Raw genomic sequence first — 22,367 nt, 5'->3', positions numbered from 1 at the left:
CGGAAAGCCCTCCGCACATGCTCAGGAGCACTCTTCAAGCTGGGGCTTTTTCCACAGGGGTTCGGAGCATCCGGAAGCCTAGTCCCACAAACGATGCCTCCCCTAGACCTCTTGCGCAAAAGCTGGCTGCGGTCACATAAAGCCCCACACGCAGAACAAGGCGCAGAAAAGATGTGTGAACTCCCCCCCTCCCCGCCTTCTTCCTTCTGCCACAGTTCGGGGAGTGCCATCCCTGCCTGCACACATGCGCGCATATGCACACGCACCCTCCGAAATGCTCCGGCCTTAGCAACAGAGCGGTGATTTGCCAGCCAGCTGCACACTCCCTCTTGCCGATTGGCTGCCGAGGCTGTGCAGGGATTGGCCCAAACCGGCTGTGTGTGCAGCACTCTGTGTGTGTGTGTATGCGCGTGTGCGCACTGCGAATTGCGTCAGGCCCGGAACAAAGGGTGTGGTGGAGCGGGAGGGTGGTGGAGGGAGGGAAAGTGGTGTGTTGCAGTCCTGTTGCGCTGCAGATTTTTGCAAAGAAGGGAGGCGAGGCCGGGGTCTGCTTCCGGAACTGCCACTCCTGCGCAGTGCCGGCTGGAGGCTTTGGAGGGGACGAGGCCCCCTCCACGGCCCCCCTCCCTCAGCGAGTCTGCCTCCTCGCTGCCAGGGTCACCTGCTGCTCTTGCTCCTTGTCCCCCTTTTCCATCCTTGCGACCACTTGCTTGCTTGGCAGGAGGAGACCCAGGGAGCAAGGAGGCCGTGGCATCTCCCCCTCCTCACCAGGGGCTCTCGTCAGCGGCCCCTGCCAGAGTGTGGGCCCCCAGCAGTTGCCCAACTCTGCTGACCCTTGGCGCCAGCCCTGGCAGGGAGAGATATCCCAGAGTGTGCTGATTCCCAGCAGAATCGGCGCCGTTTCCCTGCAGGATGGGTCTCCCGACAGGGGGCTCTGGCCAATGGGCCCGTCCTGGGGTGTGGGCCCTCGGCAGACGCCTGACCATGCTTACCCTTCACACCAGACTTGCTCCTGCTGCCCCTCTTTCCCCGTGACGTGGAGCAAGCAGGATGCGTCCCTTGCAAAAAACACAGCCGTCGGGCCAGCAAAGGTCTGGAACAGACAGCACAAGCGTGCTGGATCTGTGCCCCCCTCCCCCGGCATCTCGCAGGCAGAAATACGGGGATGTTCCTGTGCACGTGTAACGGCCGGAAGGCTCTTTGCTGCCCACTGTAGGTTTCGCTTATTTGCCCTTCAGCATCCTGTTCTGCACCCATCTGAAAGGAAAGAAGGCAACTAGGGCTAAGATTGTCAACTGACCGTGGGGAAAAAGGGCCTGACCTACTCCAATGCCTTACGCCAGGGGCAAGGGTGGGGACATCAGGCTTGTGGGATCTATTTTGTTTTTAATTAGAAACCTCCCCCCCCCCAAGATCCAGGCGCAAAAGGCAAACACTTAAGATTCAAGAACAGAGCGCCTCTGAGCATGTGCAGAGAGTAGGAATTCGCTTTGAGTACCAGAACTGAGCTGAGCTTCCAGGCAAAAGCCGAGACTCCTGGTTACCCCAGGCGTTCTTCATTTCGGCAGCTTAAGGTAGGTGGTGGTGTGGAAGGAATCATTTCCCTGTGTTGCTGGCGTTAAGCCATTGGGCGCCGGAAGCTCTTGAAGTTCTACTGCAAATCACCCAGAGATCTCCCAGTAGATTGCGGCTGACCTTCTGCCCCCCCCCCCCGCCAGAAACAGGCCCTTGAGGTAGAGAAACCACAAAACCGCCGGGAGGACTTTACCACCTGAGAATTGCCTGCACACGCATCCGCTCTCAAGGCACAGCTGCACTGGGAGGCTGAAAAGTTGGCAACCCTGGTTGTTCTTACCCACCAAGTCAAACAGAGCTCACCCGGCCTATCGGAGGCATATTGTGTCTGATCCTCGCTGCTTGCTTGGGACTGCAAAGAAGGGAGGGCGAGTGTTTGTCAAGGACCCTGAAGGCCATAATTAGAATTACCAAAGAGCTTTGGCTCTCGGGTGGTACAGAAATGTAAATAAAACTGATCACTTTGTGGCAGGCTCAGTCAATTTGTTTTTAATTAGGGATGGCAGAGAATTCCGCCACGGATCTCGGGGAGGCCAAATGCCAGTGCATTCTGCCCCCCGAAATCTGTGGTGGAACGGCCTGCCCCCCCCCCCGCGGATCCCCCCGGGACGAGACTTACCTGGGGTGGATCTTCCGGGTGGCTGCGGCTGCAGCTGCAGCGGCTGGTCTACCGACCAGCTGCTGCCGCCGCCATTAGCAGGTAGTTGTGTTGTTTTTTACACCCTCGTGATAGGCTATGTAAGTTTTTACGTAGCCTAAAACGTCTGGGTAAAAAAAAAAGCGTACGCAAATGGTGGCGGCTACGGCCGCCACCATTTGCATTCCTTATTTTGGGCTGTCTTAGTCTATGTAAATAATTACGTAGACTAAGACGAAGAAAATAAGGGGAACGCAAATAGCATCCACTACGCTATTTGCGTTCCCCTTATTTTCGCCATAGCCGCCCCCATTTGCGTACGCAATTTTGTTTTTGTTTTTTTCCCAGAGCCCTCCGCGGCCGGAAATCCAGCTGCAGACGGCTCTGGCCTGGCTGGGCCTGGCCGGCTGCTGAGCCGGCCAAGGAGGATTCCGAGGGGGGAGGGACAGAGCGCCTCCCCCCCCCCACCATCAGCATAATCCGTGAACAGGTAAGTGATTTTCGTACATCCCTATTTTTAATCCTCTCGGTCATGTGCCAGATGAGAGAGGAGTAATGCAGGACCTCCCGATCCCCCACTATCTGACTTCCTCGTGCCTATTATTATTATTATTATTATTATTATTATTATTATTTTAAAATATGTTTAATTTTAAGGAAAGGGTGGAGGAGAGACTAAAATCAGACAGGAGGCCATATTATCTCACACACAGCCCTCCAGATTACATCAGGGCGTGGGGCCCAATCAGCTCCCCACATGGCCTCAGGCGGGGCAGCTTCACCTGCCCCACACCTTTCTCTATTGAGGAGGACGCAGGGCAGGCAAAGCTCTTGGCACCCTTCTCAACTTCCCAGTTGGAATGGTGAGTGCCACACTAAGAGAATCGCCGTTGGTTATCTCCGATCCCTGGCTGGAGATAACAGCAGGGATTCCTCTCCCCACCAGCCCTGAATGGGTGGGGCTTAAGGGTAGGGGAGGAGCCTCAGCAGAAGCCCCACAGGCGTGGACGTTCCCCATCCCTGTGTTAAAGCATTGCTTATTCATTTCTCCACCAGGCAAATGATCTATTTGGCATGACAGCGAGATGGAACCTCCCTGGAGAGAAGCAATGTACCTCTGCATTGCAGCTTGAGGAAAACACTTTTGCCTCTGTGCTTTGCTCATTGGCTTTCCAAGAGGCACTTGGCTGACAAATGTGGGGAGCAGGATGTTAATCCAGACAGACAGACCTTGGGTGTGATGCGGGGACCCAAGCATTATTTTTAGGTGTTGTGGGGGGAGGGGAGTACAAATTTGCAACACCCCCCTGCACGTATTTTCCAGTCCCATATATTTAATCTTATGATTTGCATTTAAAGCCATTCATAGCGGTGTATGCGAATGTGTGCGCATGCAAAGGAATGAGGCATTCGCTTGCATATATTTTGGGCCTCTAAATCCTAGCAGCAGCACTGGCAGCCACTGTCCCTGGGATCAATGTGGCTAATTATTATAACACTGTGCCCCTCCCACCACCTCTCTTTCTCTCTCTCTCTTTCTCTCCCCTGCCTATAGGGATTCTGGGACTGGTAGTTCTGGAGAGAGTGGGTCAAATGGGGAAGCACCATTTCCTCTTTTCCAAAGAGGTAGCCATGGTGGTCTGTTGCACCCAAACAAAAAGGGGTCTTGTGGTACCTTAAAGACTAACACATTTATACTGGCATAAGCTTTTGTGGACGATAGCCCCCTTCCTCAAGTGCATGGAGAGTGTCATGTTTTTATACAGTACTTGCCATATATTGTATAATACAGGCTAGCTGGGAATGATGGGTGTTGCAATCCAGCACATCTGAAGGGCATCAGGTTGGAAAAGGCTGAACTGGTTTAATTGCACAAATACTCTCTCTGTGTCCTAGAGAAGGGCCCGATCCAGCAACTCACTATTCAGATTGTGTCTTGCTCGGCTTAGGAATGTACAGATTTTGTTAAATCTGTTGTGTCTGTGTTTCACCCATTGTCAGGCTTCTTTCATTCCATCATCTGCTCATTGACTGAATCGGATCTTTTTTAGGGATACACGAGAATTTCATTCCACATGCGCATTTGCGCTAATGCGCACTTGCAGTAATACGCAGTAGCGCAACTGCAAATTTGTGCAAACTCCACCCCCCACACACACCCCGGGTTAAAAACAAAACAAAAACAGTCTGCAAGTCCACAGAATCGGTGTGACTCTGAAAAAGCCAGTCCGTTGCACTATCCGCAGTTTGGATGCACAGAAGTCCAAACTCATTTCAATCTATTGTGAATTTCTCCGACATCCCTAGCTCTGCTTAACACTGCTGTCCTGACAAGCTCCAGCAAACCTCACAAGATCTGGAAAATGGGTACATATACTCAGGGAAATAAGTTTCCATACACATTTTGAAGCACCATCTACAATTTAGACTATTTGTTTTTCCCTTGTGATAATGGGGTTGCTGGGGGGTGGGGGAGCAGACCTGTGGACCCCAATAAAGTGTGCCGTCCCATCCCCCCCATGCTTGGGCCCAGTCTGATTCAGATGGGATCTTCTGCTATATGTAGCATCTCATGGCCCGGTGCAGATCACTATTACTATCCACTAATGAAATAATAATAATTCACTGTAAGGTTTTATATTGTGTTTTACTATGTTAATGTATTTTATGGTTTTAAGTTTTGTTTTGTGAATGCCCCAGGGAACTCTATCAGGCAGCATAGAAATGTAATACATACATACATACATAATTCTTGCACCTCAAGCTGCAGTTAAAGGCACAAAAGCAGGGTCTAGTGGGGAATTTTAAAAGTTGGCAACCTTAAGCAGCCACTGAGCATCTGCTGGGTGGGGAGATTGGCTTCCTAAAACAGCACAAGGCAACCTGGTGCCCTCCAGATGTTTTGGACTGCAATTCCCATGGTCAGGGATTGTGGGAATTGTAGTCTAAGGACTGGGTGCATCCTATCTCGTCTGATCTCAGAAGCTAAGTAGGGTCAGCCCTGGGTAGTACTTGGATGGGAGACCGCCTGGGAATCGGGCTGCTGCATGGAGCAGGGGGTTGGGCTTGATAGTCTTGCAGGCCCCTTCCAACCCTATGATTCTATGATTTAACTATGATCTATGAAAACATCTGGAAGGCACCAGGTTGCCTATTCCTGCCCTAAGCTAGGGGTGGGCAAAAGGAGATCTCCAGATGTTTTGGACTTAACTCCCAGCAGTCCTGACCATTACTTAGGCTGGCAAAGGCTTGTGGGAGTTGAAGTCCAAAACATCTGGAGATCTGTCTTCTGCTGTGAGGCAGTTCGGTGCCCTTCTAGCCCCCACTGGAGAGCCGCAACTATGCCCACCCCTGCCTGCCATGAAAAGGTGACAATCTGAAACAAACATTAACTGTCCCCCCACCCCACCCCACCCCACCCTATACAGTTTAGAGGATAAGGTGACCCTCCCTTGCCTGCAAAGCCCAGTAGAGAGGTACTGAGAACATGGGAGCATGCTGAAGTACGGTGACACAGAGATGGGAGGAGACTCCACCCATTGAGTTTCTGCCTGCATTTGTCAATGAGCAGCAGCCCTGCTGGGGCCTGGAGTGCAAACCACCAGGCGGCGGCAGCAGGCCACTCACAGCCCCATGCACATACAAGCATAGGTGTGGTGTCACTTGTGCCAAAGCTTGTGAGCCAAAGCTTGTGACACATTCATTTCTCTGCTGTTTATATCAACTTGCTGTTTACCAGCCAGTGTGGTGCAGTGGTTAGAATGTTGGATTGGGACTGGACAGACCCAGGTTCTAGTCCCCACTTGGCCATGAGGCTCAATGGGTGACTTTAGGCCAGTCACCGACTCTCAGCTTCACCTACCTCACAGGGTTGTTGTGAGGATAAAAGGGAGAGCGCGAGGAGGGCCATGTCAGCCACCTTTGAAACAAACAAATGAAACCCCATTTTATGTTTACTGGCTTCTGACGATCGAGCTGGTGCTGAAAGTAGAGGAGCAGGTTTGAAAGCAGTCAGCTGGCAACCCTCCACCCCGCTTCCCGTTTAGCACCTCTCCTGGGCCAGCTCCCTGGGGAAAGGTCTCCCTTGGATGGCACTAGGCTCCCTGATCCGCAAAGCCTCTTTGCTGCTAATCCAGAGACAAAAATGAGCGAGTTCGGCCAGCGGTGGAATTGGTGGGATGCCGCCTGAGCGTCAGAAAAAGGCAAATGAAATGGTGATGGATTGATTTGGTGTTTTTGAGGGGTGGTGATTGTGCTGTTCCCTCCATACTATCAAGGGAAATGGAGGACAAGCAGCTCTGAATGCCTCAGAAAGAGAGGTGCCTGCGATCAGAGCGCCGTAGAAGGTGCGGTTCTTAATTCCAGGAGCGTGGGTGAGGGAAAGGCACTCTGCATGTGCTCAGAACTCCTTTATTACATCCCTTCCTCTAAAGAGGACAGAATGCCCATGGAACTTTAATGGCCTGAGGGGGCTTTAAATGTGGGGGGGGGATTAGAGAAATGCATGGATGGTGGGTCTTCTTAACCACCAGCCTCCAACACACCAACACACTCCACCACTCACACCAACACACTCCACCACACACACACCAACACACTCCACCACACGCACACCAACACACTCCACCACACGCACACCAACACACTCCACCACCCACACACTCCACCACCCACACACTTTTTTTGCTGGAAACTAGATGTGCTTTGGGTCGCATCAACCCGAAGGTGGCGGCCCCGACGAGCGCACTCCAGGCAGGGATTGGAAATTGCTGCCACTGCAGCGGCGGGAGGTGCCTGGGGCAAAGCACGCCAGCACAGCCTTTCTGCATTGCAGGGTGGTCATTACTGCAAAAGGACCACGAAATGGGGGCGGTGGGGAGGAGAGGCGACTGGGTCAAGCAAGACGCAGACACGGGGCGGGCAGCAGATCTGGGGACGAGCACGCCTATCTCCGAATTTGACATCATTGGGAAGGGATCCTTTTTCACCGATGCAGAAACCCAGCAGGCGTTGCCTTTGTGCGACTCCGTGCCCCGGCAGCGTGCGTGACAGCCACTGACTCAAGCGGCATTGAAAGAAAATAAGACACATCTGCCACAAAGTGCAGGGGTTGCAGGGGACCCCCACACCCCTCTGTTTCTGTTTAAGTGTTCTGTACTTCTGCACATCTCAAGGCTCACCTGAACATGTCGACACCGCCTTTTTTGTTTCTCGGTGGCCCCGTTTTGGCACATATGCGGTCGGCACAGAGCTGCGGAGTTCACAGTTGGAAGGAGGGATAGCCCTGTGCCAATACTTAATGTAAGCTGTCAGGGCCCTGAGCATGTCCATTCCCCCTCTTGCCCCTGATATTCAAAGATGCTAGAATTTCTAACACCTTGGGGATGGAGGCCGGAGTGCATGGAACTGGAACTCCAGCCATGGGCCTACCCTTGCCCCAGGGAGGTACCTCTCTTCAGTATGCCCACCCTCCATGCTGCTTCCGTGAGTCAATAAACTGGAGTCCACAGTGAACAAAACACGAGTGTCAGTTGACATGTTTCCTGGCGCTGCGCCTGTGCTGTCAACAGCCAATAAAGAGCTGAGGAAGAGCTGGTGACCCAAGCCACCAGCCTTCCGTTTCTATGCCTCCTGTGCATTTAAGATCTCTGGAAAAAGCAGCACAGAAATGCAACAAAGAACAGAGCTTCACCTGTCAAATTTCTGCCTTTTGCCCAGCTGTTAAAAGGCACAAGAATTTTGCCCCAGGGGAAGAATAAACAGCTGGAAAACCTAACCCCAGGTATGGAACATCAGACTAAACTGGGCTCAGATTAAACTCTGACCAGGAGTTGTGTTTTTACAGATTAATCCCTCCAGGGGTTGGATCCCAATTTAGTCATGCTTAGAGTAGACCCACTGAAATCAACATGACGAAACTTAGTCATTACTTACTTGCCCTATTGATTTCATCAGGTCTATCCTAAGCAGGACGAAATCTGCACTCAACCCCAGATGTGTTGGAGTGCAACTCCCATCATCCTCAGCCACTGGATTAACCAATGCCCCAAAGGACCTTGTCTTTTCTCCAGGTGTAACATATCACTGCCCTTTCCAGCTGTGTTTCTGTAAAGCAGGGGTGGAGAACCAGTGTCCCTAGTTGGACTGCAACTCCCATCACCCAACCACCAGCCATGCTGGCTGGGGCTGATGGGAGCTGGAATACAACACATCCAGAGGGACACAGTTCCCCCACCCCTGTGAAGAACATTTGAATTGCTTTGCAGGAGCAGGGCCGGGCTCACATATCTCGTCATCCTGTTTCCAACAACCACTTAATTCCCAGATTTCTTCAGGCCGGTTGTCCCAAAGTGTTGCATGCACTCATGTTAATGGAACAAACAAATTCAAAGATCTTCTGAGCCTCAAATACCCACTCACGGAGGAGGCTGTGCGCTGCAACTCTGCATGAGCCACTGGTCTGAACTTGCCTCCTCCCCAAGTAACCCTGCCCCATCTCCATCCAGCATAATTGCAGCCTCCAGTCACTCCGCATAGGCAGAGGATGGCCCACCCTGAGAGGCTGCTTGTTGTCTCTCTAAACGAGTCACTGCTGTGGAATGGCTCCCTTCCAATCTGGCAGCCTGCCTGGAGCACTGGTTTAGACAGAAACATGACCCTGGCCTTGCCAGACAGGTGGGAAACTTACAGCACTCCAGCTCTTTTCGGATTCCAGCTCCCATCAGCCCAGCCAGCATAGCCAGTGGTCAAGGAGAATGGGAGTTGTTCATCAAGGCCCCAGCTCCTCTGTCTCTGCCTTGCACCCCCCTGAAAATAAATCTGCTTGCAGTAGCTCATTTGTAGCTCCAAGGTATCAATGCACACTTGCGCCAAAGTTTGGCAAAGAGGCGCTTTTTCTTTTAGGGACAGTGGGGTGAGTCACCCATGCCAGACAGAACTCTGGAGCGAAACAGACACGATGGTGGGGCTGCCTATGTTAATCATCACAATCTACTCATGAGCTCAATTTAAAAGCTCCCCCTTCCCAATAACTCTTCTGGGATGGTTATATTCCTGGAAATATAGTGAATAGGGTTTCCGACGGTGCACAGCTCCTGAAACACCCCTATGGCTGCAGAAACCCTGAGCAAAATGCTCTTTCAGCAGGCCAAACTGGGAAGAAATCGGTTTGCCACATCCCTAGTCAGTGCTTATTTAATTTCATTTCTATACCGCCACATACTCAAAGTTCTCTGGGTGTTTAGATGAGCTTAATGTTTGTTGCTAGAGTTCTTCAGATTTCCATGTCTTCCACCTGATCCGTAGACCTTCAAGGGGGTGGAGAATGATCCCCTTGAAGGTCTACAGATGACCTTCAAGAATGACAACCAACCCTAAAGTGCTGCAGCCCTAGTGAACAGGGCCTATCATTTTAGGTGCTGCTGTCCAGGGAGTTGGCAGATCTTTAACAAAGTTCTGCTTTGCTTTTAAAATCAGAGTGCGGAGGAGACCCAATACAAGGGTGATGTTATGCCTAGGGTGAGCATAGGGGTGTTCCAAGTACACAAGCACACCCCAATTTTAATCTTTTTAAAATATTGATATTTCTATGCTTGTAATTTGTTTTCCTTTTTTTTCCACGATTCATTTTTGGTTTTGTTAAATTCACAAGAAAAAGATTAATTTAAAAAAAAAATTGAGAGGTTGGAGCAGGAAGGGGAGACTCCAACTCCCATCAAATTTTCAGCAAGGAGAGCCAATGCCAGGGAGGACGGGATTTGTAGTCCAACGCTGTTCTATTGTTGGATGTTTTGATGCTGCTGTTACCTACCTTGCGACGTCTTTATTTTTTAAATGAAGGGCATGAGAGAAATAAATAAATAAACATATGGAGAGCCACAGGTTTCCCCCTCCTGGGTTAGAGGCTAAGCAAGACACAGGCCCCAGAACTCTCACAACGCCACCAAAATCTGCCCTGTATTCCCTGGATCTCTGGCAATGCCTCCGACACCCACCAAGGTTTAAAAAAAATAAACAAGCAGAGACCAGAATGTTAGCCTTTTGGCCTGATATTAACATCCAAGGGAGTGAGACCACTGCCATGATGCAAGGTGAGGTGCCAGAAAGAAAGTGTAGCAGAATGCCTTTTGGGGTCGATACCTACCATCCCATGTTCATTAGTATTTGGATTTTTCCTGCCACCGGCACCGAAATGTTTTGGAGCCAGCCTTGATGGGTAGAGGCAAAGCTGGTGTGTGCGCGGGCCATCAGCACAGAGGTATGTATGCATAGTAGAGAGCCGAGCATCAAAATGAGGTTGGTTGCATTATTGGTGCCATGTAAATACTCGTGCTATGAACTCTGTACCCTGAAAATGTCTCTCTAGGCACAATGCTGTCCCGGTGGCAATCTCACCCTTACCACCACCCTGAAATCTCTGGCCAAGAGGCAACCAGAAAATCTTCTAAAGAAATCCGAAACAAAAGATAAGCAGCACACGGATGGCATGATGTAGCACTGGTACCATTTTGAAAGGCCCATCTGATGAGACGGCAAGTCCAATAGCCCACCGCAGAGCTTCAGCATCGCCCCCTCCGAGTGACCAATTTCATCCCAAGCCGCAGCTTGGCCAGTGCAGAACTGGTGGCCTAGCCTCATTTTATCTAGGTTGGTTTTTCCAGGGTCCACCTTCCAAGGAAGAGGATGGAACCTTCCTTTCACAAAGCAAGGCCATTTTGCCCTTTCAAAAGAAGCTCATTTGCTGTAAGAGAAAGGGACTCTGCGTGCAACTGAAGGCATGATTATTTTTGCAGAGACAACAGCACTACATGCCAGAGAGGAGAATAAGCCACTCCTGATGAGTGCAGTTTGAGAGTTGTGCTACCTGGATAAGTCAAAGGTCCCCTCTTGGCTCATGCTGTTTATCAGCTGAAGCAGAAACCTATCAGCTACCCTGCCAAGTTCAAGGTTTTGCTGTTGGCATATAAAACACTGAACGCTTGGGACCGGGTTACCCGGCGGATCGCCTTCCCTGACATAGACCCGTGCGACCGGCAAGATCATCGGAGGAAGCTTTGCTGGCCGCGCCGTGGCTGCAGATTGCCAGCTGGAAGTCGACTTTCTCCATGGTGGCACCCACCGTATAGAATGCCTCCCCCCTTCTCTTGTTTGGGAGGCGCCAACTGCAACATGTTTTAAGCACCTGTTAAAGACCCACCTCTTTACCCAAGGTGTCCCTGAACAATGGTGCTGCCCAGTGAGGCTGTCGGCTCATTATTGTGCTTTTAATGTTGGTTTTAAACATTCTAACCGATTTAGATATAACATCTTTTTGTATTTATTGTGCTGGCTGGGGGATTCTGGGAATTGAAGTCCAACACATCTGGAAGGCACCAGGTTGGGAAAGGCTGACTTCAGGCGCAATCCTATGCATGTTTAGACATCAAAAAGTCCTACAGTTCCCAGCATTCCCCAGCCATAGCTGGCTGGGGAATTCTGGGAGTTGTAGGACTTTTTGATGTCTAAACATGCATAGGATTGTGCCCTTAGAGGTATTTTTTAGATATGGTGAGCAGTATATAAATTAAACAAAAAGACAATCTCAAGTAACTGCTTTGGAAGCTCACAGGGAGGAAGAGAAAGATGGTGCAGCACAGTGGCTGATAGGAGCTACAGTTGCAAACAGCCCCGCTGGATCTGTCCAGAGGTTCGTCTGGACCAGCATTCTGTTGCCCAGACAGGCCAGAAGGATGGCTCCCTGAATTTCACCAGCTGAGCATGAAGGGGAACGGCTTTCCCCAGCATCCAAGGCTCAAGATACACCACTGTCGTTCACAGACCTACCCTCTGTGAAATGCGTCTTGATCCCCTTTTAGAGCCCTCCAGAGACAACCGGATTTTGTACACTATGAAGTACTTTCATTACAGGCCACAATTTTCCTTCCATGTTGTATTTTAAGCTCTATTTCAAGCAAGGTATGTGAAGTTACCATGGGGTACATTGTCTTTTATCTTTGTCCCCATTTTGATACTCAGAATTACCTTTTTAAGAACTGTGCTAATCCATAAATTGTCCTCTTCGGAGTTCAGCTTCCTCCTGGTTCTGTAGCAATGCAAGCATCTGAGGGGGGGGGAGAGGAAGCCATGTGTCCTGGCTCTAGCATGCCTGCCCAGGGAGCCCAAACACCTGCAGTTCCATTGTAGCCAACTAGGTAGTTAAATGCTGCTGAATTGGTGCTGTCCTATCAGTAATTCTCTCCTAAATATTAGTTACTGGCTGCAATAGGTTTAAGCTAAAATACACAGGACTTTTTTTGGTATTTCAGCCTCGTCCCTTTGGCCTTGTCCACTACTGGAACGCAGACCCCAAGTGCTTCTCCAATATGAAATTCATCTCTGACTGAAAGAGGTTCAAGCAGTGATCCTTGGTGACAGAACAGAAGCATTACAATTATGCAAGCGTCCTTTTCTCCCGTGTCAGCGTTGGGAGGGCGTGCAAGATGTCATTGAACTGAGAAACAGAAGTGGTTGCAGTGGAGGAAGAGCTGGAGACAATGTGGCATCTGGCTGCCATAACAGTGAACAGAAAGCCAGCCAGTGGATAAGCTGGCCAACTCCCCTGTCTTTGAATTAAAAAGGAAGCGGGAAGCCATGAAGAGAAACTCATCCCAGTGACTTAGCTGGAAGAAGGCAGTGGCACCACAGGCCTCTCGCCTCCTCTCAAGCATACAGCAACACCAGCCGCCCAAAGCATTATGGCTTTTTTTGCCAAGAGAAACAGCTGCTCACCGCCACTGCCACAAAACATGGGTGCTCAGAGAAAAGCATTGTTTTCGAGCATTACTCTTGACATAGGCAGCTCTCTGGTGGAGGAGAATGCCTCCGGCATTGTAGGTGGTTAAAACATGGCTGGACAGCAACCGGAAGAGCAGTTTCTGCAAGTTTAGGAAATGCTTCAAGATATTTCGTTGCCCTCTTTAAGCTGGCTTTGAGTCTGCCACTCATTCTCATTCAGCTGGGCAGGACGAGGTGGGGAAAGGACACAAGAGGCTGAGTGATGGGAGATGCAGCCAAGACTACAAAGGAAAGGCAGGGACACACCATCCTTCTGCTATCCCACACCATCCTACACTGCAACACATCCGGAGGGTGCCAGGTTGGGGAAGCTGTCCAACTCCAACGAACAGCTGCAGGGAAGTATTGCTCACTTCCTCTCATTTGGGTTAATTCTCACAGCTGCCTGCTGAGAGAACTGGGCTAAGGCAAAGGAGATAGCATGCCTGTTAAAATTCACACCCACACGCACATCACCTGTCAGCTGGCTGGTGCAAGGTAGGGGGAAGTCACAGAAAAAGGAACAGTTCACGAAGCCCAACTCATTAAAAAGGTTGCAAGTGCATGGGATTAGCTAGAGAGCTCTAGGGAAGAATTCTGCTCTCTCCTTCAACTGGCCCTATACAACTTGTTTCCAGCAAGATTCAGAGCACAGCTGCCAGGCTGTGTCACAAGTGACCACTGGGGGCCAGACAAGATCCCTCTTGGGAGTTTCAAGAAGGGACTTAAATTCATCTTTAGCTCTAGTTAAGCCTGGACAGAGTTGAGATCCAGGGTTTTTGAACACAGAGGTTACACATCTGGCTCCCGTGCCTGGCATCTGTTGCAGCCTCCCCCAACCAGGCGCCCGCCCCGCGTTTTGGATTCCAATTCCCATCAGCCCCAGCCAGCACAGGCAATGATCTAGAATTGTGGGGGGTTGTAATCCAAAACATCTGGAGAGCACCCAGTTGGCCAAGGCTGGTGAATGGTAAGTTATCTTATGATCCAACATTTTAAAACATGTATACAACTTGACATTGTCGTCCCGCTTGCTGGCAGGAAGTCCCACAGGCGGCTTGTGTTTGTATCAAGTTCCCAGGTACTACACCTTAAAACAGAGGTGGACAGAAGGTAGGTTGTAGACCACTTGTGACCACCTGGTGCTCGCTGGAGTGCCTGCAACAAATGCTGCGTCTTGGCCTGATGCAACAAGGCAGAGTATGCACAGAGTATTGGCTATACCAGCCTTCTTCAACCTGGTGTCCTCCAGATGTGTTAGACTACAACACATCTGGAGGACACCAGGTTGGGGAAGTCTGAGCTATATACTGTAGCTATTCAGATACCATTACTATGCACTCTTGCTTTATGAAATTTAAAGGAGTCACTCAGCCAAGACTGAATCCTGAAGTCAGACTTACCCCTCTTAAACCCACGCTCTCACTTCCATTTCCGTGGGCGGCGACATCAAACCTGCGTGTTTTGGGACCCACAAGAGCTCTCTAAGGCAAGACCGCCAAAATCTCCAAGGATTACGTGCCTCAAACACCACCTGCACTACCATCGTCGTTTTCCTTCATGTCAGAAGATGCTGCAAGGCAACAGAGGCAGCCTGGGATTCTAAAGGGAAATCGCAAAGTTGGCCTGTCTAATTAGCATTGGTTTTGATGTACATTTTTTTTCAGAATTCCCCAATTTCACTGGCCATGTATTTAAAAAAAAAAAAAAAAAAACCAAGTGGGGGATGCAGTGGTGACTCATTTTATCCTACCTGCTAGACCTTCTGAGTCTTACATCCAAGGCAAGAAAAAGCAAGCACAACCTATTCAGGGAGCATATAGTAACATGGCACATTAAAGCCACTCATTTGCCTAACCTAGCCTTTGCTAACCTAGTGCACTCCAGATCCTTGATAATATGCTACATGCGCCCGATCTCATCTGATCTTGGAAGCTAAGCAGGGTCAGCCCTGGTTAGTACTTGGATGGGAGACCGCCTGGGAATCAGGCTTCCTGCGCTGAGCAAGGGGTTGGACTCGAGGGTCTTGTAGGCTCCTTCCAACCCTATGATTCTATGTTTCTATGTGTTGGACTGCAAGTCCCATCACACTTGGACGGTGCCAAGTTTGGGAAAGCTGGCCTAACCCCATTCATCAAACAGGCTGTAGACCTTTCTGGCAAGAAGTGGGCTTTAGCTTGCTTCCAGGGAAAGGGAAGGTACGTGAACTAGCAATGACGTGAAGGCTCTTGCCTTCACTCCTTGTCCTTAGTTGCTTATCCTTGAGCGTCCGCTGAATGGGCAGAGCCACCTCCGCTGAAAAACACGCATATGTGAGATGGTCTGAAAGCATGCGCTCAGAGTTTGATTCGTGATGGCTATTTTACAGACGAAGCTTTCACCTCGTAGGTGATGAATATGAATATCCTAACTGTGCCAAAGATGCCAAAATCCTTCTTTGGGAGGATTAAGTGGGGAAAGGTTGTGACACCCCTTGTTAAAGATATTTTTTAGAGATGACAGGATAGGATATTCCCAAGTTGGGCTCCATAATGAAAAACTTGCAAGATGGTGCTTGTGAAGAAGGACACTTAGCTATTATTTCCTTACTACAATGGACCTGTGGACCAAACAGCACCTCACCCCTTTAGACAGAATTCCAGGACAGGGCAGAAGCTTAGAGGATCCTACACATCTAAGGCATATTTTGCACTCAGAGGATACAATAGCAGCCAGGAACATTCCCAGACCCCCTGCCCATAACTAGCAAGAAGGAAGCAGACTGTAGCACAAGACCATAGTGAAGTAGCAGTGACATCAGATCTGTAAGTTTATTTGCTCAATGTACGACGGCTACATAATGACTCACATTCATGATATTCCATCACTGAGGAAAACTGCTAAGAATGGTCCGTGTGTGAAATAATTCCTTACAGAAACACGGAGTTGGAAAAATAATCACTGATTAGACCTTAAAAAGAGTTCACTGCATAACATGACAGAAAAGCACAAACAAAGGCTCATTCAAAGAACATAGTCATTTTTCTCCTACACTGTAATAGTTATAATTTCACCATGACGAACACCAGACATTAAGATTAAGCTAACACTGGTGTTTTCTTTTGCTTTCCTTTTTTTTAAAAAACAAAATAATATATAATTGCATGTCACTATAGCAACATCCATAACAGATCAGTTTTGTTACGATCACTATTTGGTAGAGCAAACTTTACCCCCAAAAAGGAAAAATAAAATAAATTAAAAAACCTTAAAAAAAATTGTTGAAGACTATTGTCATAGGAATACGTAACATCTACAGTATAAGTTAATAAATGTCAAGCTACTTTATAGAAATACAACACCAGCATGCACAATATTGTATCAATAGAGTAATGGAGCAGTTATTCATTTCACTGGAGAGACAGTTATCATAGGCAAGTGCATTTCTTTAACAAAAAAATTGAAAGAAACCATTCAAGCTCCTCGCAAGTCCCCAACCCCCCCACTCCTTATTTAGCCCTCTTGTGCGATCTTTTTCCCCTGCATAAGGTTTTCCTAAAGCAGCCAGAGCTAAAAGCTGGGGGAAAAAATCAAGGAAGGTTTTGTAATTCCAGTAAACCACTTCCAAATCAAAGCCAGGGACACGCACAGCTCACATGACATGATTGCAAATTAAAAGAGAAGCCTAAAAATGTCCTTCCAGTCCATAACACTTCCTAGAGGTTTCAGTCAGTTACCCAAGTTGCGAGCCTCTCCTTCTTGTTAGATCCAACAGGATGCAAGAATCAGGATACTGGCGCGGCACTTTAACTGTGGCAGCCCAGAATGAAGAGTCACTGAATGCAAACTGTCACGCTGCAACGAAGTACAATTAAGTTTTTTTTTTAAATGTATCTGCATTGGATGCATTGATTCCGACTAAATAGCATTTTGCCAGTATCAACCCATTTTAAACTTTGACTGCAGACCACTAAAGAAGCTCATCCCATCGCCCAGGTTCACTGTACCAAACATAACAATAACAAAACCCACTATACCACCGTGTGAAACAAGATGTTCTGTTTCCACAAAGGAAGACAAATGCGGTTTGTACAATGGGAGTCATTAGCAGCCAGTTTCCTTCTGTGGAGCTTTTGATGAACAAAAGCTACATAATAAAACACAATTCAAGAAGGAAAACAGCAATGAATTTCCAACTACCATGATTTTTTGGTGAAAAAGAAAAGGGGGGAGGGAATGACAGAATATTTCCTGATCAGCTACAGTATTTCCCCTCCTCCCCCAGCAAATAAAGACTTGCAGATGTACAGATTCTATTTTAAAGTACAAGTTCTAGAGTGCCTAAGATTTAGGTGTGTGTTTTTAAAAAGGACATTGGCAACAAACTCATCTTTGTGGATTTCTCTACCAATCCAGATTGTTTCACTTGTACCACAGGCTTACAACAGATCAAAGCTCCACCTCCAGTAAATACAAAGGAGAAAAGTCTGGGGAGATCTGCTGATAACCTTGAAGTACAGTAGGAAAAACTCGGGCTATGAGCAGAATGGCAGCATGTTCCCAGAAGAAGGCTATGACACGCTTCTCTTCCCCCACCCCCACTTTTTTGTTTTAAGGGAGGCATCAGGATGATCTTGGAAAATACCAGAATCATATGAGACATACAGACCTGAATTAGCGTAAGTCAAGCAGCATTATATTTTAGCAGCTTCCCCTGTGTCCGATTCAAATTCTGAACCCTCTTTTGCTTTGGACTCTTGGTACTTTATACAGCCGCTTGCCAAGCACCTATTAAAATGGCTAGGAATTATAGTGAGATGAATGTTCCTCAGGCAGCATTCAAGCATCTGGGGAAACTGAATAGGGTGGGGTAAGCCCATCCACAGGTGCAGGGCTGGAGGAGGACGGCAAGCCAGAAAGAACAAGCAAAGCAACTTCACACTCAATGGCTTGATGTCAAATATGGCTGTCATGTAGAAATACTGTAAACTGTAATTTAGTGTTAATACTGCAAGCTATCTTAAGCATCTTGACAATAAAGTGCCAAGGGGCTTATGTTTTCTTGAGTCTGAGGTTCTCTCTTTTAAAATTTTGCAATAATGAGTGAGGGGGTGTTCCAAAATTTGGAGCAGGTAGTAGAGAGAGGAGAGACACAGCTGTATCTTAACAAAAGTGTGTGACATTTCAACTGAAAAGAGATGGATGGAAACTGGAACCACAGAACTGCTTCTCAAACAAACAAAACAAAAAGACAACAAATCAAACAACAAAAAAGAGGGCCATTCCATTCAAGTTAGTCATCATCAACTTCATGTATGTCTAGCGATTAAGATAACTTAAGGACAGCTCCCCTTGAATTAATAGTCTACAGAACAGTCCATATGCCATTGTGAGGCTGCCATTCCTTCCATTCCATACCAGCACAACCAGCCTGACTTTCCACTAGTGGTGTTTTGGCAAAAGTGTCAAAGAGGCAATCAAAGACAGGCTGCAGGGAGCCTCCCTAGAAGGTTGCCCACTCTTTTCCCCCTCCCCCACCCCTTGCCCCCTCCCCCCCACTCGTGGGAAAAAAAATAAAGACTGCAGTGGTAGCATCAGCGTGCGGCTGCCAGTCCATCCGAGGGGTCTAGTTGTTGCCTTCGCCACCGTCATCATCTTGCTGGTCGCTTGTCCAGAGCGTTAGGTTATCACGGAGGAGCTGCATGATGAGCGTTGAGTCCTTGTAGGAGTCCTCGTTGAGGGTGTCTAGCTCGGCAATGGCATCATCAAAAGCCGTCTTGGCCAGGTGGCATGCCTGCTCGGGGGCATTCTGGATCTCGTAGTAGAAAACGGAGTAGTTAAGCGCCAGGCCAAGCCGGATGGGGTGAGTTGGCTGCATGTGTTCCTTGCTAATCTCATGAGCTTCGCTGTACGCCTTCTCAGAGGATTCCACCACAGTCGCTCTCTTCTCCCCCGTGGCCACCTCAGCCAAGTAGCGGTAATAGTCCCCTTTCATCTTCAAGTAGAAGACTTTGCTCTCATACTGGGTCTCACTGCAGTTCTTGATCAGGTAGTTGTCTAGGAGGCTGAGCACATCCTGGCACACAGCTTCCAATTCCTTCTCAATCTTCTCACGGTAAGCCCGCACCATCTCAATCTTCTTCTCGTTGCCATCGGCAGAGGTTTTCTGCTCAATGCTGCTAATGACTCGCCAAGAGGAGCGTCGGGCTCCAACTACGTTCTTGTAGGCTACCGACAAGAGGTTCCTTTCCTCATTGGACAGTGGCTCATTCAGTTCCGTCACCTGTATTCGAGAAAGGATGACACAACAGGACTGTTAGCCTTTACTTCTTGATTGGAAGCTTGTCACTTCTAAACTCAACTCACCCCTGCAACAGATCTCTCACCAGCACAGGAGTAGGCAGAAAGTGGATCTCCAGATGGGACTTCAACTCCAAGCATTCCTGACCATTAGTCATGCTGGCAGGGATTTCTGTGAGTTGAAGTCCCAAAAATCTGGAGATCTGCCTTCTGCCTACCCCTGCTCTAGTAGATATCACAGATTTTGGATTTTTAATGAGGTGTCATTAAACACCTTTAACAGAGTTCTATCTGAACGGAACATGACAGAACTGGAGAGGGGAAGGATAGAAGAGTGGGTAAGAATACAACAGGTCTAAATGCTTTTCAAGTGTTCTAGGGAGCAATATGTTAGCTATTCATATATATGACCAGTAGCTGGTTCAGAAACTAGAATTTTTTTTAAAAGCGGAAACCACTGTGGTTGACCTCCTTGATATGAAAATATGGTCTTATTTTGCATTTGTAGACTTCTACAAACTCTTTCCCAAGAGTTCACAACAGTGCCTCATACAAGAGACAGAAAACTTGGAGGGCCTTTAGGTTGAATACTGTCAATAGGAGCAACTAAATTTAATTCTGAGGACTAGCAGGAAAAAACTCTAATATGCTCCACTATGGGAATCAGTTTGTGCATGTTTTTTAAGCTACTGGTAACAATCCCACCCAATTGGGTACAAAGAAAAAAAATCACACCTTGCTTCAGGAAAGAAAGTAAGCCCCACAGACTACTAGAAACAATTATTAGCTCCCAAACCCAGGAAATATGTGTGGATTGGGGGCACTAAAAAATGGGATAGGAAGATGTAAGCTAACTGATTTTTAAGATGTAGACGCTAGTAATGTTATTTTACTAGGGGAGAGGGGGGTGGATTCATGAAGGGTAAAGACAGCCCAGAACTAAAGAAGAACCCGAGCCTGGAAAAACAGTGCTGGAAGTCAAAACCACACAGTAAGCATGGGAAAAGGATACAGGAAGAAAGCCACCAGGGATGGACAAATATGCTAATAGAGATGTGAGAAATGCTCCAGAGATAGGGCAAATGGAGGAGTTTGAGAGGGCAGTGAAGTCAAGACCACTGAGACCCTATGTCCACTGATTTTCAACCTACACTCCACAGCCCACAAGACCTAGAAATTGTTGGTAAACAAAAAAATGAACTTAAAATTCAAGATATTTGGACCACCACCAGTTCCTAAACTGGCAGGATGCTATGCTGCACAAAGGGTAGCTGAAACCCTCCTAAGATTCAGCATGGACAACATGCCTGAGTTTGGCAAGCAGGTGCCCAAAACACAACTTTCACCATCCTAAGCAACAGCGCCACTGTTTGAAGTACAAAAAAGCTGCCCTGGCAAGTGAACCACATCATGTCAACACAGGAATACAACAGCTACCAGAGTCCAATAAGGAGAAGTGCCCGGCTCTAGCACCCCTGGCATTCTTCATTAATGCAACGAAAAACCCACGCTACAGTCCTTGCAGAAATTCACCAAACGAGAGCACAAGCTCTCCACACAGCTAACAAGGCTGCCATCTTTGAGTGCATTAAACAACTGCAGGTTGCTTGGGGAAGAAGCATGTAGTGGTCACTGAGGAATATGGGGATGACTTGACAAATGCAAGGTTGCATGTACTTCCTCGCATCCCTAATCAGAGGCAGACATCAGCAGAGGCTGTCACACTGCAGCCTCCAGCAAGAGCACAAAGATAGGATCTCTGTGATGACAAGGCAAATGGATATCATATTTAAAAATGTCACTCTCCCCCCTCCAGGAACTGTGCACGCAGCAGTTCTCTATTTTGGGCCATGAAGCAATTAAACCTTTTGATAATTTGTTTTGGACAGTGTTGCAGGGAGCTATTTGGAGCTAGTTGGGCTTATTTTAATTAGACAGCCTTAACCATGCTTCAGGGGACATTGTCTCTTGGCAGTTACCCTGATATTTGGTATCTTCTGAGAAGCAAAACGTGGCCTCTATGCAGCTTACAACCCCGCAAAGGGATGGGGTGTCCACTTTAGGTGGGCAGTGTTGTGTATGAACTAATCCTTCTCATTTAGGATATTTCTGGAAGATCCAAGGTCTCCCAACCTTCTTGGACAAAACCCCTACAACTTTCAAGGGTTGCACAATGCAGCCCTTGTAGTACCCAGTTAATTTTATCCCTGACTCTTTAAGGCTAGATAGTAACTACTGGAAATAAGGGTCCTCCATATACAAGTAACTAGCACCCTAGCAACACAACCTGCCAGATTCTACAGCTTACAGCAGGTTTGTAAATAGCTACTCACCTAGGGTGAATATAATGTTCGCCCTCCTTGCCCACCACAGCTGTTAATGTGCCACAAATTAACTTACACGGATATGCACCAGCAGGCGGGCAAGTAACTCCTACACACTAATTTGCAAGGCTGGTGTGCAGGGCAAGTGTACCTGCCAATAATGTATCAGCAGTGTAATTTAAACCTTTCTAATGCTCCAGTTTACCCATACGCAAAAGGAGCAGCCAAATCTTTCTATATCTACCTCTCTCAAAGTTTTCATGGCATAGCTGGAGAGATGCACACATTGACTGCTCGTTTTTCTTTCTACCAAAGGCTCCATAACAAAATGGCATATCTTTGAAAGTATCCATTTTCTCACTCCATCCATAACCCATCCAATATTTCAGCCTTCTCCAACCTGGTGCCCTCCAGATGTGTCAGATACAACTCCCAGCATCCCCCAGCCTGCATGTAATGCAACACATCTGGAGGGCATCAGGTGGGGAAAGGCTGAGATATCTGTTTTACAAACTGGAGTCAAACTTTAAAATGGACATTCTTCCTTCTCTGATTTAATGGTTGAGAATTCAACTGTTCACCAGCTTCACTGTCCTAAGCTGATCTTGGCCAATGGAATAGAAGCAGGCCTGAACAGATATGTCCACTGGCTTCTTTTTACATATGAAGTTCACCTCAATTAACTTAAATGGATACAAACAGAACATGAATGCGAAGAAGGACGAGAGACATTTTGGCTG

General features: G+C 48.1%; 1 protein-coding gene and 1 long non-coding RNA gene across 3 annotated transcripts in view; one reads left to right on the top strand and one right to left on the bottom strand.

Moving 5' to 3' along the window:
- The first annotated feature begins 373 nt into the window (after positions 1-373).
- Positions 374-4,848, top strand: LOC146335022 (uncharacterized). Its single transcript, XR_014786165.1, has 3 exons — positions 374-1,574; positions 2,561-2,702; positions 3,269-4,848. It is a non-coding gene; the product is annotated as an uncharacterized LOC146335022 (long non-coding RNA).
- A 1,747-nt stretch (positions 4,849-6,595) lies between these two features.
- YWHAG (tyrosine 3-monooxygenase/tryptophan 5-monooxygenase activation protein gamma) overlaps positions 6,596-22,367 on the bottom strand; it is a 43,267-nt gene continuing 27,495 nt past the window's right edge. For both annotated transcript variants that reach the window (XM_084823003.1, XM_084823004.1), the window contains one exon: positions 6,596-19,286. In XM_084823003.1, the coding sequence (XP_084679129.1) occupies positions 18,630-19,286 (657 nt within the window). In that variant the 3' untranslated portion in view covers positions 6,596-18,629. The remainder of the gene's footprint in view (positions 19,287-22,367) is intronic.

This window comes from Heloderma suspectum, chromosome 16 (genome assembly GCF_057233095.1).
Source record: "Heloderma suspectum isolate Gila_16-S chromosome 16, 16-S_ref, whole genome shotgun sequence".
NCBI lineage: Eukaryota > Metazoa > Chordata > Lepidosauria > Squamata > Helodermatidae > Heloderma > Heloderma suspectum.
This window is presented reverse-complemented; position numbering and strand designations above follow the sequence as displayed.